Here is a 16,859-nt window from a genome sequence, read left to right on the forward strand (position 1 = left end):
CGGATGGCAAATGCCTGGCGCCCGGAGCATCCAGGCACCCATCCCCATCACCCCCTCACCCCGTGCCTCTTCCCCACTCATCCCGGCCCCTTCTCTGATCCTGCAGAAGCTGACATAATGTGTGCAGCTGAAGCTCCTGCAGCCACCAGCGTCTGACCAACAGAATAAGCGCTAGGCTAGAGCAGTGTCTTATTTCAGACGAGTCCACCAGGTGACCACTTCCGGTTTGGTTTTACACACGAGGGGTTCAGCCTGGTGCAGGACCTCATGCTGGCCTGTAAAATGCTCTGAGATGCTGCCGGCCAGTGACTGACCCCCACTGTCCTCTTCTCGTTGCAGGCTGCCAACAGCTACCTGCGAGACCAGTGGTTTCATTCTCTGCAGTGGAAGGTGAGTCCTGGCTCGTTGCTCATTCGAGGGGCCACTCTGTCACCCAGAGGCTGGAGAGCAGGGGTCTTTTCACCTCCCGGGTGCTTTGCCCTGTTGTCCGAAAGCCCTTACCTCCCTCTTGGATGGTTGATACTTTGCCCCCTTGCGATGCCAAAGCTGTGTCTCTGCCCAATTGGCCCCTGACTTTGCCTGGGAACCTCGTGGCGTGCCAGCTTTCAGAAGGTTCGTAGACCCGCTTGCTCTCAGAACAGGAGCTCACCTGAGCGGCTCTGGGGGGCAGGACTTGAGGGATTCCAGGTGATGAGTTGAAAGTAAGTTTTGAATTTGGCAGCAGAGGAAAATTTATCAGAGATGCAGAAGTCCAGCTGTATTTCCACAGGCTTCCCTTCCTTTCTGCTCTCTGGTTCTTTGGCTTGATTTTTGGGTTCTAGCTCCACATGAGATGGTCCCCAGCTCTCTAGCACAAGTGGTGAATTAGTCCCCAGCTGCTCGTGTTCAAGACCCGGGGCCAGATCTGTGCGAAGTGTCCCCCCCGCCCCGGAGAGTCCACATTCTGCTCTGTGGCTCAGGACCCTCACTCCCTGCCCCCGTCCCCCACCTCCTGACCTTTTAGCTTAGAACAAGCACGGCAGGCCTTGCAGAACCAGCAGGCTGTGGCTAGGGTGAGTGGTGTGTGTCCCGACCCAGCACCTTTACAGTAAGCTGGAGCGCGGTGGGGCTGAGCGGCTGGACCTGGGCGGGGTTTGAGGCCGTGTGTCGTGTGAGGAGGACCAGGGGACACTTCGCATTCTTGTCACGCCTTTGGAGGGGCTCTCGTCACAGCTAGGCAGAGGACAGAAACCCAGCCCTGGAAACTGACGTTCCAGGTGCCCTAGACGGCCCCCCCATCCCACCTCCCACCCCCCACAGCGGCAGGGCCTCTCGCTTGTGTCCGGGTGGCTGTCTCTGAGGCTGAGCCTGGGTCTCCAAGCTGGGGCTGCACAGGGAAGGGACTGGCGTGTACCGAGCGCCTGCTGCCTCGTGCCTCTTTGACCCTTGTCAGAATGCTCGTTATCATTGCTCCCATTTTCTCCGTGGGGAAGGCAAGGCCAGACCCGAGCCCAGCTCCCACAGCTGGTACAAGCCTGGGGCTGGGTTCAGACCCAGGCCTCGCCCGTTCCTGGGGCTTCCTGAACGCAGGCAGAAGGCCCTGGGAGGCACCCGTGTGTGGAGCCGGCAGGTGCTGCTCAGACCGTGATTTCTGCAGGGACATCCTTTCTGAGGCCTGATCTCTGCAGCCGGGTGTCCCGGGACAGGCGGGGCCTACATCAGGACCTGCCGGCGGGCCCTGGGAGGTGAACACCAGACCAGTCATGGGAGAGAGGAATACGGGCGGCGTGATGTGACCCCTGCGAAGAGAGGCCGCCCCGCTGCCGTGGACAGCGGCAGCTGCCTGCCCAGAGCTCCCCTCTTCTGTCCCTCCTCTCGTGCGTGTTCTCCTCGTGAGTCCTCAGCGAGTGAGCACCTTGCTTTCTCTTAGCGTAGGAAAGAGACCTACTGCCCACCCAACAGGTTGGGGAAATGTCTCTTTGAACAGGTGGCCAAGGTCAGTGTCAAGGAAGAGGTGGTCTTGAGTGGATTCCACTCTGCTTGCCGCCTTGCCCTGGTCCGCATTGTCTTCAGCCGCTTTCCGGAATCTCTGGGAACTCCTGAAAGGCAGTGCTTGTGACATGTGTGAATTCTACGCAGCTACAAGCGATGGCTAAGATGGTAGACATGGAAAGTAGAGCTTCGGGAGACTGTGATAGCCCGAGGATGATTTAAAGGTGACAGGCTCGAAATGTATGGATTCAGGCGCATGTGGGGTTCAGACAGTTGATTGAGCAAGTACTGAAATGGGGAGCCCTGGGCTTCTAGCAGTTCTCATCAAGACCTGGATGTCTGCTCCATTTAGGTGGTGGTTGGTTTGTTGATGGTTGTTAAATCAGTTAAATTTTATTTATTATTTTTCCATAGCATCGTTTTATTTGTTTGCTGGGTCCTTCTTGGTTATCCCTCTTAAATATAGCAGTGTGTACACATCCATCCCAAAAACACAAAAGCAAGCACACTCTGGTCAGGGTGTCAAGGAATCAACAAATGCCCACTAGGGAGTGGCCCTTTTGCCCGGTGATGGATGGTGACCTGTGTTCTCACTGTTTAAGCACTTTTTGTTGTAGGCTTAGGATTGTGACTTCACTTTCCTCGGTGGCTTAGATGGTAAAGAATCCGCCTGCAATTTAGGAGACCTGGGTTTGATCCCCGGGTTGGGAAGATCCCCTGGAGGAGGGCATGGCAGCCCACTCCAGCATTCTTGCCCGGAGAACCCCATGGACAGAGGAGCCTGGTGGGCTGCAGTCCACGGGGTCGCAGAGAGTCGGACACGACTGAGCGCAGCACAGATGCGATGCTGGTAGTTGTTCCCTTTCGACACCCCCGCCCCCCCGTAGTTTAGGTACGCTGCCGCCAGGTGGCAGTGGTATCTCAGTGGCAGCAGCCTGATGTCATTCCCATGACTGCCACTCATTGTTGATGAGATTAACGGAGGCACTCTCCCCTTCCTTGTAAAATGGCAAAGAAACATAAGGTGTTTTTGAGGGACTCCTGGCTGATGAAATGAGCCAGGAGACCCGGGGTTTGAATCCAGGCTCTGTAGTCGATCCATCCTATGGTTTGCATAGATTCCAGCAAGAGTTCATTCCGTCAGATGCAGTTGCTGAGTATCTGCCATGCACAGGGTATGTCTCGGCGCTTTCCTGTTCCTTGTCATTCAGCACATGTGAGGGCTCAGAGAGGTCCAGCGACTTGTGCATGGTCTCACAGCAATTTCAGTATGGATACAGGGGCCACCGCGCCCCCTGCCTGATCCACCTGCGCCCGATCCCGCGCCAGCCTCTCAGCCCGGCTTGGGTTGTGTCCTGGTTCTCCTGCCTGATACTGCCACTCTGTCCTCCGTATGTACCTCTGACTGTTTGGGATTTTTCTTTTTCTTTCCTTTGCTTTTCTCTACCTTTAACTTAAAATCAATAGAACATCAAAATTAAGGACATTCAAAATCCCACAACCTCAGGTTGAGTTTTTAAATTCTCTAAGCGTTGTATTTATCGTTTTTCCCTTACACCCCACGCATGCGCGCGTTGTGGCTGCAGGACAACATAGGGAAATTCTTCTGCTAGTAAAGAACGCTGCCTCTTACCTGCTGTGTCCCGTAGCTTTATGGAGTCTTCACGCAGTGGTACTGGGACCCTCCCCGGGCGCTCTCCACAGGTGTGCCACTGCCTGCAAGGGGGCCAGAATCAGTGTTTGGGGCTTAAATATACCTGGTTATTCCAGTGGTATGTAGAAAATGTAGTTCAGTCTACTCAACAGAATCTTGTTTTCTAGAATTTAACCTCAATGGGATCAGGACGGATTGGGATGCAAGTGTCTTAAAAGGCTCCTTAGGGGAACCGTAATGAAAAAAAAAAAAAGCTTGAGAACCACGTCTCTAGAATCGACCTCTAGGTGCGCTGTGGAACAGGCAGAGTCTGAGAACAACACCCGTGTGACGTCCTCGCCTCTCTCCGTCCTGGGGATCCTGCTGCTCTTCTGGCCTCAGCGCTGATCTCCAGCGCACCCCAACCGTCCCAGCCCACTGAGAGCGTTTCCTCCGAGGGGCACTGGGCTTTGAGCGTCGTCTCGGCTTACCAAATGGCCCGCTGTCATTGACGTTTGCAAGTGCGGGTCTCCGAGCCACTTGTCCAAGATCCCAAAGCCCCCAGAAGGGGACAGGGGGCGACCCTCAAGGTCCCCGGCTCTGGGCCCCCTTCCCTGCCCTCTCCAGTCTTCAGGCAGCTCTGCTCTTCCTCTTGGCCTCCCGCCCTGGGGCAGGCGGGTCAGGGAGTTTCGGGGGGCCCCGGGGCTCAGAGGAGGAGGACAGGAGCAAACAGGAGCGGGCTGGGGTGGCAGCCAGCCCCCCAGGGTGTGCCTGAGCCGAGCAGTGTCCTTGGGGCTCCCTGGGGAGCCCGGCCCTACCCTGCTGGGTTTGGGGGTTTGGCCCCTGAGGCCAATCCCCGGGGGTGTGGAAGCATAAACAGTCATCCTGGGTTAATGAGGCCTCACTTCTGTTTCGGATGAACTTGGAAGCCCTGTCCTGTGGACACAGGCCTGTCCCTGCGCATCAGGCTGTGAGGGGCCAGGCCGGGTCTGTGTGATAGAGCCAGGGTGTGCTTCAAGTGGGAGGGTCCGGGGTGTGTTTACAAAGCTGGGAGGAGACTGGCCCGTCCCTGGGTTCGAGGCGAGAGGCCCGCTGCTCGAGCTGTGCGGGACAGGCCCGTCTGGTGCACCAGGCCCTGGACCTGAGGACCTGGCTCGGGGGAGACATGCCCTGAGCTGCCCTGAAGGAGGCCCGAGAAGCGCGGTATGCCTGCTTCGTGCAGCCGGCATTTCTGGTGCCTCCGGCTCTGAAAAATACCTTCTTGCTTCCTAAGAGGGGTTCCTGGGCCATTGCCCAGAAGTCTTGAAAACCAAGGTGATTTTCCCCCTGGGGAAAGCTGGGGAAATCCCAGTCCAGACCCCCATCCTCCCCGGCCGGCTGCCCACCCTCTGCATCCCTGAGCAGAGTTTCCCCAGCCCCTGAGGCGGCCACCACTGCTTGGTCACCCCTGTCCAGGGCCTGTCCCTTTGCTGGACAGAGTAGGTGTGTCGAGAAGAAGGTGGGGTCTGTGCCTGTGCGTGCATGTGTGCTGCGGGGAGACCGTGTTTTGAGTACATTGGGTGTGGGCTGTGTTTACTGGGGCCTCAGTTTTCTCATGGGGAGATCACTAAGTAGTGCCTCGCTCACAGGTCAGTGTGAAGATGGGCTGCCCTGCCAGGGCTGTGGGAGCCTCACCACACACGCCCTGGTCAGAGCAGCCAGTGGGTACTCACCAGCCCTCACAGGGCCCCCCCATGGAGTGTCTGTAAGATCGGGGTGGGGGGTGCAGTCTGTCCTCGGAGGGCACTGCCTATCTGGGAGTGCCCCTGTCAGTATTCCTGCTAGAGTGGTTCTGCATGGTCCCAGCCCCCCGTCTCATGGAAGAAGGGGTGCAGGGGACGAAGGCCATTGCCAAGGACAGCTGTTCTTCATGGTGTTACGATCCAGCTTCCACACCAGGCCCTGGGCTGAGCCCCCGTGAGGGCCCCCAGTGGGTAGGTGAGGAACTGGGGTTGCCAGATGTGGGGCTGAGAGCCTGGGTTCTTGCTCCCACCAGGCACCCTCTTGGGAAGGCTGGCCTGTCACCCCTGTTCCCATGCAAGGAGAGAGGCCCGGCACGTGGCAGGGTCCCCAGGAACCAGGTCAGAGGGACAGAAGGCCCCGAGCTCATGCCCTCCCCAATGGGGGCCTGGGAGGAAGGGTAAGACCCTCACCCCCGACTCTGACCTTCCTCCTGGGTAGTGGGGAGCCACTTCCAGTCCCAGCGCCCGGCCCTTAGATGCCGTGCTGTGCCCACTGCAGACCCCGGAGTGTGCATTCTTGACACGCGTGCCAAGGCTGAGTCCAGCCCCTCCACCCTGCCCAGGGCACTCCTCCTGTGCCCAGCCAGTGCCAGCACCTTGCTCGGCGCCCTGGGGGATCCCCACAGCCCCGAGAAGGGGCCTCAGCCTCCCGTTTCCCTGTCTCCCAGATGCAGAGACCGAGTCTGAGAGGCTAAGACGCTGGCTCGAGGGCCCGCAGCTCTTTGTGGCAGAGCTGGGGCTCATTTGAATCCAGCACCTGGGAGTGTAGCCACGGGAGCGGGGCTCCTACTGCACACGTGTGTGCACACAGATGCACACACGCACTGGCAGCACCCCCCACACCTGCGGGCTTCGCTCTGCAGCGTCCCGTCGCGTGTCTGCCCTCACGCCTCGTGTGAGGGTCGCGGCGTCCTGTGTCCAGAGGCGTTTCCTGAGAGCTTTACATTTTTCTCTGAGTCTCACAGCCGTCACCGAGAGGATTACGTGAATTAACCTCTGACGGCAATCCCCGGCTTCTCACGGGAGAGCTGATTTTCTGGGACATGGCAGACCCCCTGGGCTTGGGCCCAGGAGGTCACGCTCAGGACCGGCTGCTTACACACCTCCCCAGACACGCGGTGTCACCCAGGTCCCCAGACTTGAGCTCGCAGCTGTCACCTGCCCATGCCTTGCCCCTGGCCCCGGGCCCTGCGCCACGGGCTCCGGGGTGACTCACACTGGGCTCGATGTGTCTGGAGAGAAGGCGGTGACCCATGCTCCCTTCCTGCCATTTCCACGCGGCCTACCCCCCTGCCCCGCCGCCTGCTCCCCTCTTTAGTCGTGGTGAAAGCACCCTTATGGCCACAGCAAGGCCAGGGACCGCCCTGCTCCCTGGTCTCACCCCCCAATGCCCTTCCAGGCTCTGTCTCCCTTTGCACAGCCTCTTGGCAGCCGTGGCCAGGTCCTTAGACGTGTCAGCGTGTCCGTCACACCTGTGAGGAGCTCGTGCACAGCTGACCACAGGACCTGCTGTTGGGCATTTGGTCAGTGCCCATTCTCCTCAATTGCAGACAGTGAAGTCATGACCGTCCGCTGTAGCCAGGCTTTCACTTCTTTAGAACTCCTCTTTCAGGACAGATTTCCAGAACAGTGGGTGCTAGACAGAGAGTAGGGATGTATTTTCTTTGGTGACTCTTTCCACGTGTTGCTAATTCGCCCCCAAGAGAAACATTTCTAGCCCCAGACTGCCCAGGTTCCAGCCCTGGCTCCCCGCCCCATGGGCCGTGGGACCCCTGGACTGGCTACTTTCCTCCATGGACCTCTTTTTTTCCTCCTGAATAAAGTGGGGGTCACATTAAGACCAAGCCTCTTAGGTCACTGTGAGAGTCACATGGGTTAATAGCAGGAAAGAACTTAGAAATGGCACCTACCATGTGAATAAGCACAGGATCAGGGTTAATTATTTTTTTAGTGATCAAGGTCTATTTTCCTTTGTGTCAATAGTTTCCAGAAGACGGGGCTCTGGAAGAAAAGGCACGTGCGAACGGCAGGCGTGCCACCCGCCCCCAGGGAGCCCCTGGCAGGCCTCGCTACTCAGTCACTGCACTCAGTCCCCCCGGGGCAGACCCCTTCTCCACACAGCCCCTGTGGGTCACGCGGAGTTAACAGAGGGAGCAAAAGCTCCCCCGACCCCTGCCTCAGTGACCTCCCAGACCTGTGGAGACTGGTGCGACTGGGAATCCACGTCCAGTCCCGTCGGCTCCGGCCCGTGTCTCTTTGAGGCGTGTTCTCGGGAGCCTTTGCCGAGCTGCCTGAGGGGTCTTGAGTGTCAGCCCTCCTTCCCCTGAGCGGGAAGGTGAAGCCAGGGCGGGGAGCAGGTCGGGAATGGCCAGGAGTGGCCTCTTCGGTCCTTTCACAGGCCCAGCCACAGGTCGGCTTCCTCCAGGTCCGAGAGGCAGGAATTCCGTCCAGATTAGCTTCTGGCACTTGGTCAAAGAGGGCTTTGTGACTTCCTAAGAGGGATCAGAGGGATTCCACAGAGAACCGTGAAAGGGGGGCTCCCCCGCCGTGAGGCAGGGGGCCCATCACCGTCCAAGACTCCAGGGCATGCCCAGCGGGAGGTGCCCCAGTGGCAGAGCCGACCCCGGGGAGCGGAGGCCCTTCCCGAGGCGAGTCCAGCCAGGCCCCTCTGCACCTGCGCTCATCACAACCCGTGGGAGGCCATGGTCTCCAGCGCCTCGCAGCCGCAGCTCCTGGCCCCTGGTGGGCCATCAGGGGCCCTGAAAGTAATAACATGGGAAGCTTCAGGGATTAAAACTACCAAGTGGCAGAGGGCGGCGCGCCCTGGGGAGGAGAGCTCACACTCCTGTGGGCTCTCCTCACGGTAGCTGGAGAGAACAGTTACTAGGTGCCTCCTAGTGTCCGGGGCTGTGCCGGGGGCTCTGGTGGACGATCTCTGCCAGTCTTCTCAAAGGCAGGTTCGTTTGGAAGGGGGAGCGGAGAGGGCCAAGGAGCTCGTCCACAGCCAGAACCAGGCGGAGCTGAGATTTGAACCCTGGGTGGTTGGTGGGTCTCCAACCCGCTTCATTTGGCAGAAGGGGGCACCACCTTGGGCATGGAGAGGGTGGGTGGCCTAGTCCCCTGTCTGAGCCCACAGAGGCAGGGAAGCCCCAGTGAGCATCAGGCCCTTCCTCAACCAGAGGTCTCTGTGTTTGAAGCAGACTCTTCACTGAAGGGATAGCGTACATGTAGAAAAGTACACAGATCAAACGATACTACTGGCTAAAAATGCCACAGATGCCTGTAGAATTGATCTTGTAGCTGCCCAGATCGATACAGAGAATGTGACTGCCTCCCTGGAGGCCCCCTCCCCACAGAGTTCCCCCGGCTCCTGTGCACCCCACCGCCCACCAGTGGACCCACTCTCCTCCCTTCCCGCAGCATGGATTTGTCTGCCATGGACCTGAACTTCAGGTAAATGGAGTCACACAGCCTAAACTTCTTCGGCTCAAACTTACGTTTTTAAGATTTATCTGTGCAACATATAATATCCTGCGTAGTAGTGATTTGCTTCACTCGATAGTGTTCTGTTAAATGAATAGACTATTAATTTGTTCATTCTGTTACAGACAGAGATTTCCAGGTTGGGGCTATTACAAACAGAACCGTTACAAACACGTCTCTGAGTGAACATACGTTTACATCCTTCTGAGGTCAGGCCGTTGGGTAGGCAGAGGGTCCCTTTTGGTGGACGCTTCCCCAACAGTTATCCAAAGGGATCCAAACCAGTTTATACACCTGACAACAGAATACAGGAGTACTGAGGTGGGATGTTTAAAATTGCATTTATTAAGGTTTCCTCTGAATAGTAAAAAGGACAGAGAAAACTGGGGGAAAAAAATGTGCCACTGTCCATAGACCTCTGTAAACGCTTTTAAGTTTAAAAAAAAAAAATGGAGCTGTAACTCAGACATAACAAAATGCACAAATCTGTCGGGTCGCGTGGGTTTTGACTGCTGTCCTCACTTGAGTCTCCAGCGCCCGGGTTCCCGTCAGCCCGGACAGCTGCCTCCTGCCATCTTCCCCTTCAGTCTGTTGCTGCCCAAATACCTGCTGATGGCAGCTAAGACCCGTGACAGCTACACGTGTGCTCGGTCCTTGGGGAAATTCTGAAAGGGTGAAATGCACAGTCTCTCCTCCCTCAAGTTCCTTTTCCCAGAGGCAGTCCTGTTAGTTTTGTGGAGCCCTTCAGAAGGTTGTCATCAAAGTTCCTTTTAAAGCCCCACACGGATTTCATTACCCACGCTGGGCGTTCCTTGCTCCCTCCGCATTCTGTCACATCCCGTGGTTGATCTCACACACAAGCTTGTACAGCGCGCTAGGGTCTACCTACTTCATTGCTTTTTACGGTTTTGTAGTAGCTCGTTCAGACAAGGGTCAAGCCTGGTGGGACCTAAATCTTTGAGTGAAACCCCGTTGTTCAGACGGGAAGTTGAGTGTCTGAGAGAAAGGACAGGCGATGCGGGTGCCCATCGTCCATGGACCAGGGACAGCGAGGGGTACCTAGTATAGCCTCACCCCTGCAGAGCCCTCTGACCATCGCACTCGAAAGGTCAAGAGTGTAGAGCCCCGGGGGGCCCGGAGGAAGCACGTGCTTGAGCCCCAGGGCAGGAAGCAGGGGATTGGGGTTTGCACCACATCCCTGGGACCCCAAGCCTGTTCCCACCCTGTGCTGCACCAGCTCTGGGCTCGGGGACATCAGACACCCCACAACGCCCGCATGACAGCCTTCCACCGGCCTCAGAAGGGGCGAGTGACAGCCGGCTCGCCACACAGCCAGGAAAGAAGTGCATTTGTGGGTTGCTTCTCTCTCCCAGACGAGGAGGGGGCCCCGGGGGCTCAGCTTGTCATCCCACGCACGCTTTGACGGGGCTGATGACTCACCCCACCACACAAGGAAGCCTTCCACGTAAACGCTTTGCGGGTGAATTTGTTTTCTGCCGTTTAAGGCAGAATTTTTTTCTCTCCGTTTCTCTTTCTTCAAATAAGTCCATAAAACGTAAATGGGAGGCTGTCTCTTGACCAGGAAGACCTTCTGTTCTACAGGAGTCTGTCTTGGGGGGTGGGCAGTGAGCCCCCCAAGTTGGGGAGGCTGGCAGCTCTTGGCAGGGTTGGGGGGGGTGCTGCCATTCTGGGTTTGCCTCCGAGGCTCCTGCCTGCTTGTTCACTCAGAGACGAAGCCAAACAGAGCCTCCAAAAGGAGCAGGCCTGTCCCTGCAGAGGGACTAGGTCCTTACCTCACCCGGGGATCAGAAAATATCCCGGGAGCAGCCTGCTCTCTGGATGGAATGGGGTTTGGGAGGGAGGCTGATTGATCCTGAGACAAGGGCAGAGGCGCCACGGCCCTGGTGGCTGTCATCTGCACCTGCTCCCCTGGTGCCCTCTTAGACCCCAAGGGTGGTTTTGCAGAAAACTCTGAAATGGACAGAGAGCCCCTGTCCAGGGTCCTAAAGCCACCCAGATGGAGCCTGCCGACCTTGGTGGCTGGAGGCCACAGTGGCTTGTGTCCAGGTGGGAGCTAGAGAGGTGGCAGGGACCAGGCGGGTGCATGGATAGGAGCCTTTGGCAGAATGGATGCCATTCTGAGGTCATCCTTTGGCTGACCTCTTAGCTGGAACAGATGTCCAGGAGCCCATGGAACCCGAAAAGCACACCCAGGAGGTCCGGGACCAACTCGATTCTGAGGGAAGGTGGTGGGCTGCTGCAGAACCTTGGCGACTGTCGGCTCTCAGAGCCTCTGTCAGCGTCTGCGATAAACTTTCCGTCTAGAACAGTTTTTATTTCCTTCCAGGCCTCTCCACCACAGTGGACCCACCATGTCTCACTGGTTCTCAAAGTGGGGCTCCCAGACCAGCAGCCTGTATGTGATCTGGAAACTTACTAGCAATGCACACCCCTGTCTCAGGAACTGGAAGGTGGGGGAGGAGAGTGTAGCAAGGTGTGTTTTCCAGGTGATTCTGGTACACACCGCAGTCGGAGAGCCCCTGCAGTATCTCGAAGAAAGGGAGAAAGCGCAGCAGACAACGCACTGCGTGCCCACTGTTTTCCAGCCACTTCATCTGCTGCCCTGTTGAGACGGTACAGTGTCCCTGGGAGACAGGATTCAGTTCAGTTCGGTGGCTCAGTCGTGTCCAACTCTTTGTGACCCCATGGCTGCAGCACACCAGGCTTCCCTGTCCATCGCCAACTCTTGGAGCTTGCTTAAACTCATGTCTGTTGAGTCGGTGATGCCATCCAACCATTTCATCCTCTGTCGTCCCCTTCTCCTCCCGCCTTCAATCTTTCCCAGCATCAGGGTCTTTTCCAATGAGTCAGTTCTTCCCATCAGGGGGCCAAAGTATTGGAGCTTCAGCTTCAACATCAGTCCTTCCAATGAATATTCAGGACTGATTTCCTTTAGGATTGACTTTGAATCTCCTTGCAGTCCAAGGGACCCTCAAGAGTCTTCTCCAACACCATAGTTCAAAAGCATCAAGTCTTCAGCATTCAACCTTCTTTATAGTCCAACTCTCACATCCATACATGACTACTGGAAAAACCATAGCTTTGACTAGACAGACCTTTGTCGGCAAAGTAATGTCTCTGCTTTTTAATATGCTGTCTAGGTTGGTCATAGATTTTCTCCCAAGGAACAAGCGTCTTTTAATTTCATGTCCCCATTTTGCAGACCAGAAAACTGACTCTCAGAGTAAAGAACTTTCCCCCGTACCTCAGGCAGAACTCAGCCCCCGGCCTGAGGCTTCTCTTTGTCCCTCTCAGCTCAAGACCATTGAGATCAGGCGTGACAGCTTTGGGTTGCCTCTGCCGGCGTCTCCTCTACCACGTGGGCCACTCGGGTTTCACGGCCGTGAAAGCCCTCCAGGCCCCACCCTGGATCTTCCGTGACCTTGCCCCGGGCCTGCCTAGTGACTGGTGGCACTTGCTCCCCACGAGACCCCCTTCTCAGAAACGCAGGGCACCCTCCCCCTTGGATTCAAGCGCACCTTCATTACCTGCCTGGACACGAACATTGATGATCCACTGCAGGTGAATTAATTGGGGAGCTGGGTCCTTTTCCAGGGCACTCATAAATTAAGGCCCTTGGCAGCAGGAGCCATGGCTCCAGCCCAAGAGGAGGCAGCCTGGCGAGGCCTCGAGGCTCCCCACACGAGGCCCAGCGGATCGGATGCCTTTGAAGTCCTGTGAGCCCCAGATAAAGTTCTGAGTCAAATAAACAGTGGAGGCCCCTGTCGAGATGCTACCGCCTGAAGCCGAGCCCGGGAACTCCTTATTTGGGATAGAAAGTTCCCTTTCTCAAGCCCAAGGCAAACAGCCCCGTGCTGTCCTCTGCCTTTCAGGGGAGCGAAACTTGCTCTGGACGTCTCTCCCACCCGGCAGAAGAAGAGCAGACTCGGTACTGTATTTGCATTTTTTAATTTATTTGTTGAGTCTACCGGGGGTGATTCCTCAAAGACAGCCTTTCCTGTTAGTGACGAACACACCCTGAGTTGAGTTGATAGTTATGGGGAAGCAGGACACATCTCTGGGTATGCGAGAGCCTGGAGGCGGGGTGGGCTTTGATCCCAGGGACCGTGGAAGACCCTGTTGGACCGAGGGGGCCCCCTTGGGGGCAGGCAGTGGTCCCTGGAGAACAGCTCCGTGACTCAGAGTACCTGGAAAGGGTCTGGCTGTCTGGTCAGGGGACCGCCCTGCCGGGGTCCCTGATGCTTGGCAGTCATAGCACCCGATGACCACTGCCCAAAAAAGCCACGCAGAGGAGTTGCTCAGAGCTCTGGCTGAGGTCAGGAGAGAAGACTTCCGTTTGCTTGATTTTCATTTTCTAAATGTACATTCTGCCTTTGCCTGGTGACATTTGAGGTGGCTTACGACAACACTCAGCATGGGAAGATCTAATCGATGTGGGGCCACTTCCACCCACGGGGTGTGGATGCAGAGACCCATGTACATCGTGATGCCCTTTGTGTAAAACAAAAGGAGGAACTGAACAATGAAGGCTGGGAGCAAAACCCAGCTCTCTGTACATTTGCATCTGTTTGCGTGTGGCCAGGGAGGATGGTTGGAACTGATACCCCTGGGGGTTGACAGACTGGCCCACCGCCTGTTTGTTTGTTTTAAATAAGAGATTCAGGGGGACCCAGCCACCCCACCCCCACCCCTGGTCATGCTACAACAGCAGAGCGTGGCCAGAAAAGCCTGCAATATTTATCACCTGGCCCCTTCCCAGAAAACGTTCGCCAGCCACATGTCATGGTTTTGGCACGGGTGCTGGGGTAGGGTGCAGTGGGGGGCAGAGGCGAGGTAAAAACAAGCCAGCCTGTATGATGTGGGCTGGATTCATGTACCCTTTTAAGGGGGGTAGGATGTGCATTCAGGGAATCTGTGGAACGATGGACACCGCTCATGACTGTGCCGGCGGTGAGCACTCCGTGAGGCTTCGTGCTCTGTAGCAGTCCCCTCCCAAACACCGCTCTGTCCGATTCTGGTTTTCCGGTCAGCATCTTTATCATTTTAAAAACAAGGTGATCGACTGGAACAGTGAAAAATCAAGGAGAACACGATCTCAGATACTTTCCAGCTTCTTCTAAGAATGTGGGGTTCTGCCCAATTTTAAGGATTCTGTGAACAGGGACACCACCACCTCCGTGATCCCAGTTTCTGAAATCTTTGGGGGTGTTTCTCTTCACTGCTTTGAGGTTAAATGTACAGCACAGCTCTGGCTTCCTGAAGCAGTTTGAAACGTTTCATGAAGCCAAAGCTCTTCCTTGGTGCCCGCACCCACCACCACCACCGTGGCCTTCCCCTGCCCACCCGCGTGTGTGCGCTACACGTCATGTGACCCATGGGGCTGGAGTCCACGGCAGGGCTGCTGGCCGCGCTTCGTTCCTTTCACCTGCTGCTGGTGTGATCTTGCACGTGGCCGTGGTTAGTTCAGACGTTTCCCTGTCAGTGGGCATGTAGGGCTTTCTCGTCACCTTTATTTTCTCTCCAGACTTAACTATCTTGAATCAATGCCCCACTGGCCCAATGGCTAGCATTTATTAAACACCTAGAAGGTTCAGCATGAAATCCCACATTTAATCTCGTCAGAGCTGCCAGAGGCAGGCACACCTCTTAGCCCCATTTTGCAGATGAGGAAACTAAGGTTCAGAGAGGTGGTATGGTTTGCCTGAGGCTGCACAGCTCACAAGCAGCAGAACAGAAGTCTGAATGCAGAGATGCCCCACTCTGCACACACCTCAGGGCCAAAGCAGGGGTGGGGCTGAGCCTGCCCCGTGACTCGTCTGTGCCGAGGTCCTCCCGGGAGTCCCCTCTGCAGCTTCCCTGAGTGTCCAGCCCGCTCCTTGCGATGGCGGTGATGGTGCAGGCACCCAGGTGCACAGGCGTCCCCGCCCGGCCTTCCTTGAGGCAGCACAGGACCAGAGCTGCTGTGCTCAGGTCATCAGCTGGGGGTGGGCGTCTACGAGAGCAAGGAAGACACAGGGAGTCAGGCCTTTCCCAAGAGGAGAAAGTGAAAAGTGAAAGCGATAGTCGTTCAGTTGTGTCCGACTCTTTGCGACTCCATGGACTGTAGCCCGTCAGACTCCTCTGTCCATGGAATCCTCCAGGCAAGATGCTGGAGTGGGTTGCCATTTCCTCCTCCAGGATATCTTCCCGACCCAGGGATCGAGCCTGGGTCTCCTGCTTTGCAGTCAGATTGTTTACCATCTGAGCTACCAGGGAAGCTCAAGAAGAGACAACCCAGCAGATTCCAAGGGTAAGCTGGGAGAGGCTGCTGAGAGCAGGGGCCCTGGCTGCCACCTCCACATGAGAAAAGGATGGGAAGGGCCAGCTGAGACGGCAGAAGCAGGACGGCAGGGAGGCCAGGAGCCAGGCTCCCGGGGGCCCGCCTTGCTCTCACACTCGCCAGCTGTGTGAGTTTCCTGTGACAGAGAACCACAGACTGGGTGGCATCAGCACAAGTGTGCCATCTCTCGGATGTCAGGGTGCGGCAGGTGCCTTTCTGGCCTCTTGCAGCTTCTGGGGGCTGCCGTGCTGCTCGGCGTCCCTCTGCTGGTGGGAGCCTTGCTCCTGTCCCTGCCCCCGTCCTCACCTGATCTTCTCCCTGTGTGTGTCTTCCCCTGACCTTTTTACGAGGACCCACCCTGCTCCAGCATGACCTCATCTTCCCTTGATGGCGTCTGAAAAGACCTATTTCCAAAGAAGGTCACAGCCGCAGACACCAGGGGCTAGGACTAGGACATACCACGTGGGGAACATAACCAACAGCGCCAGCTGCGTGACCTCCGGCGAGGCCTTAACCCCTCCGTGCCCCCTTCCGTGTGTCACAGGGACCGAGCGAGCGTGCCTGCGCCCTGGGGAGGAGCAGATCAGGCCCCGGGGTCGGGTTCACGCAACTCTTACGTGCAGGCTGCTTCAGAGTGCAGACTCCCAGGCCTCATGGGCTCTACTGAGTTAGAACCTGCCTTTTAACAAGCCCCACTGCAGGTGGTTCCTGCATTTGCAGTGGGCAGGGAGGGTTAAGGGTCTGGTGTGGTAGCTGATGACAGCCAACACATACCACTACGAGCCAAGCTCGTGGCAGTGATGGGATTTCAGCTAAGCTATTTCAAATCCTAACAGATGATGCTGTTAAAGTGCTGCATGCTGTATGCCAGCAAATTGAGAAAACCAAGCCGTTTGTAGCTCTATTTCTGATTCTGAATCTCTTCCCTTTGACAAATACTGAGAGCACCTTCCAGGTGTCCCCAGCGGTTCCACCACCACACAGAACAGTGAGGAGACAGACAAGGCTTGACCCTTTTCCCTGGAGTCAGAGCTGAGAGAGGAGAACAGCCACCGAGAATTTTCTCAGTGCAGTCAGTCGGATCCATGGGTTGATTGGATTTTGCCAAGGGTGCAGCAGTCCCCAAGAGCTAAGTAGGATGTGGTACCCAGCTGCCAGCCTGGCACCATGACCAGTTCATCGCCTCACCAGCCAGATGCTTGGTTTCCCAGGCAACCAGCTGATGCTCTGGAGACGACAAGCGGGACACTGTGCCCGTGTGTCTGCTGTTTCCTTGGAAGCCGTAATGACTGCAGGGAGACCGCCTCCGGTGGGCACTCGGGGCAGAGTGCCAGGATCCCTCCCCCTCTCTTTCATACAGATTACCCAACTCCCCAGGCTTCCTGGGCAGATGTCAGCTAGGTGCCCAGCTGCAGCCAGTCTGCACCTGCCCCTGGGCTCAGCGCCTCAATTTGAGGGGCTTCTTGTTTGTTTCAGCAGGAGGCAGCAGCATCGATAGAGGCAGAGAAAGCACTCAGGTGTGCCCCTCAGAGTGGCCTGGCGGTCAGGGACTCGGGATCCAAAGCTGGACCTGAGTCCAGCTCCAGCTCTGGCTCTTGCCAGTTCCTTGACTTAACCTCTGTCAGCCTCAGTCTTCTTAACTGTAAAATGG

At 56.7% G+C, this 16,859-nt stretch overlaps 1 protein-coding gene across 2 annotated transcripts in view; it reads left to right on the forward strand.

Moving 5' to 3' along the window:
- Window positions 1–16,859, forward strand: part of CMIP (c-Maf inducing protein) — a 211,742-nt gene that overhangs the window by 141,301 nt on the left and 53,582 nt on the right. For both annotated transcript variants that reach the window (XM_055553846.1, XM_055553845.1), the window contains one exon: window positions 340–390. In XM_055553846.1, coding sequence (XP_055409821.1) covers window positions 340–390 — 51 coding nt within the window. The remainder of the gene's footprint in view (window positions 1–339; window positions 391–16,859) is intronic.

Source organism: Bubalus kerabau, chromosome 17 (genome assembly GCF_029407905.1).
Source record: "Bubalus kerabau isolate K-KA32 ecotype Philippines breed swamp buffalo chromosome 17, PCC_UOA_SB_1v2, whole genome shotgun sequence".
Lineage (NCBI taxonomy): Eukaryota > Metazoa > Chordata > Mammalia > Artiodactyla > Bovidae > Bubalus > Bubalus kerabau.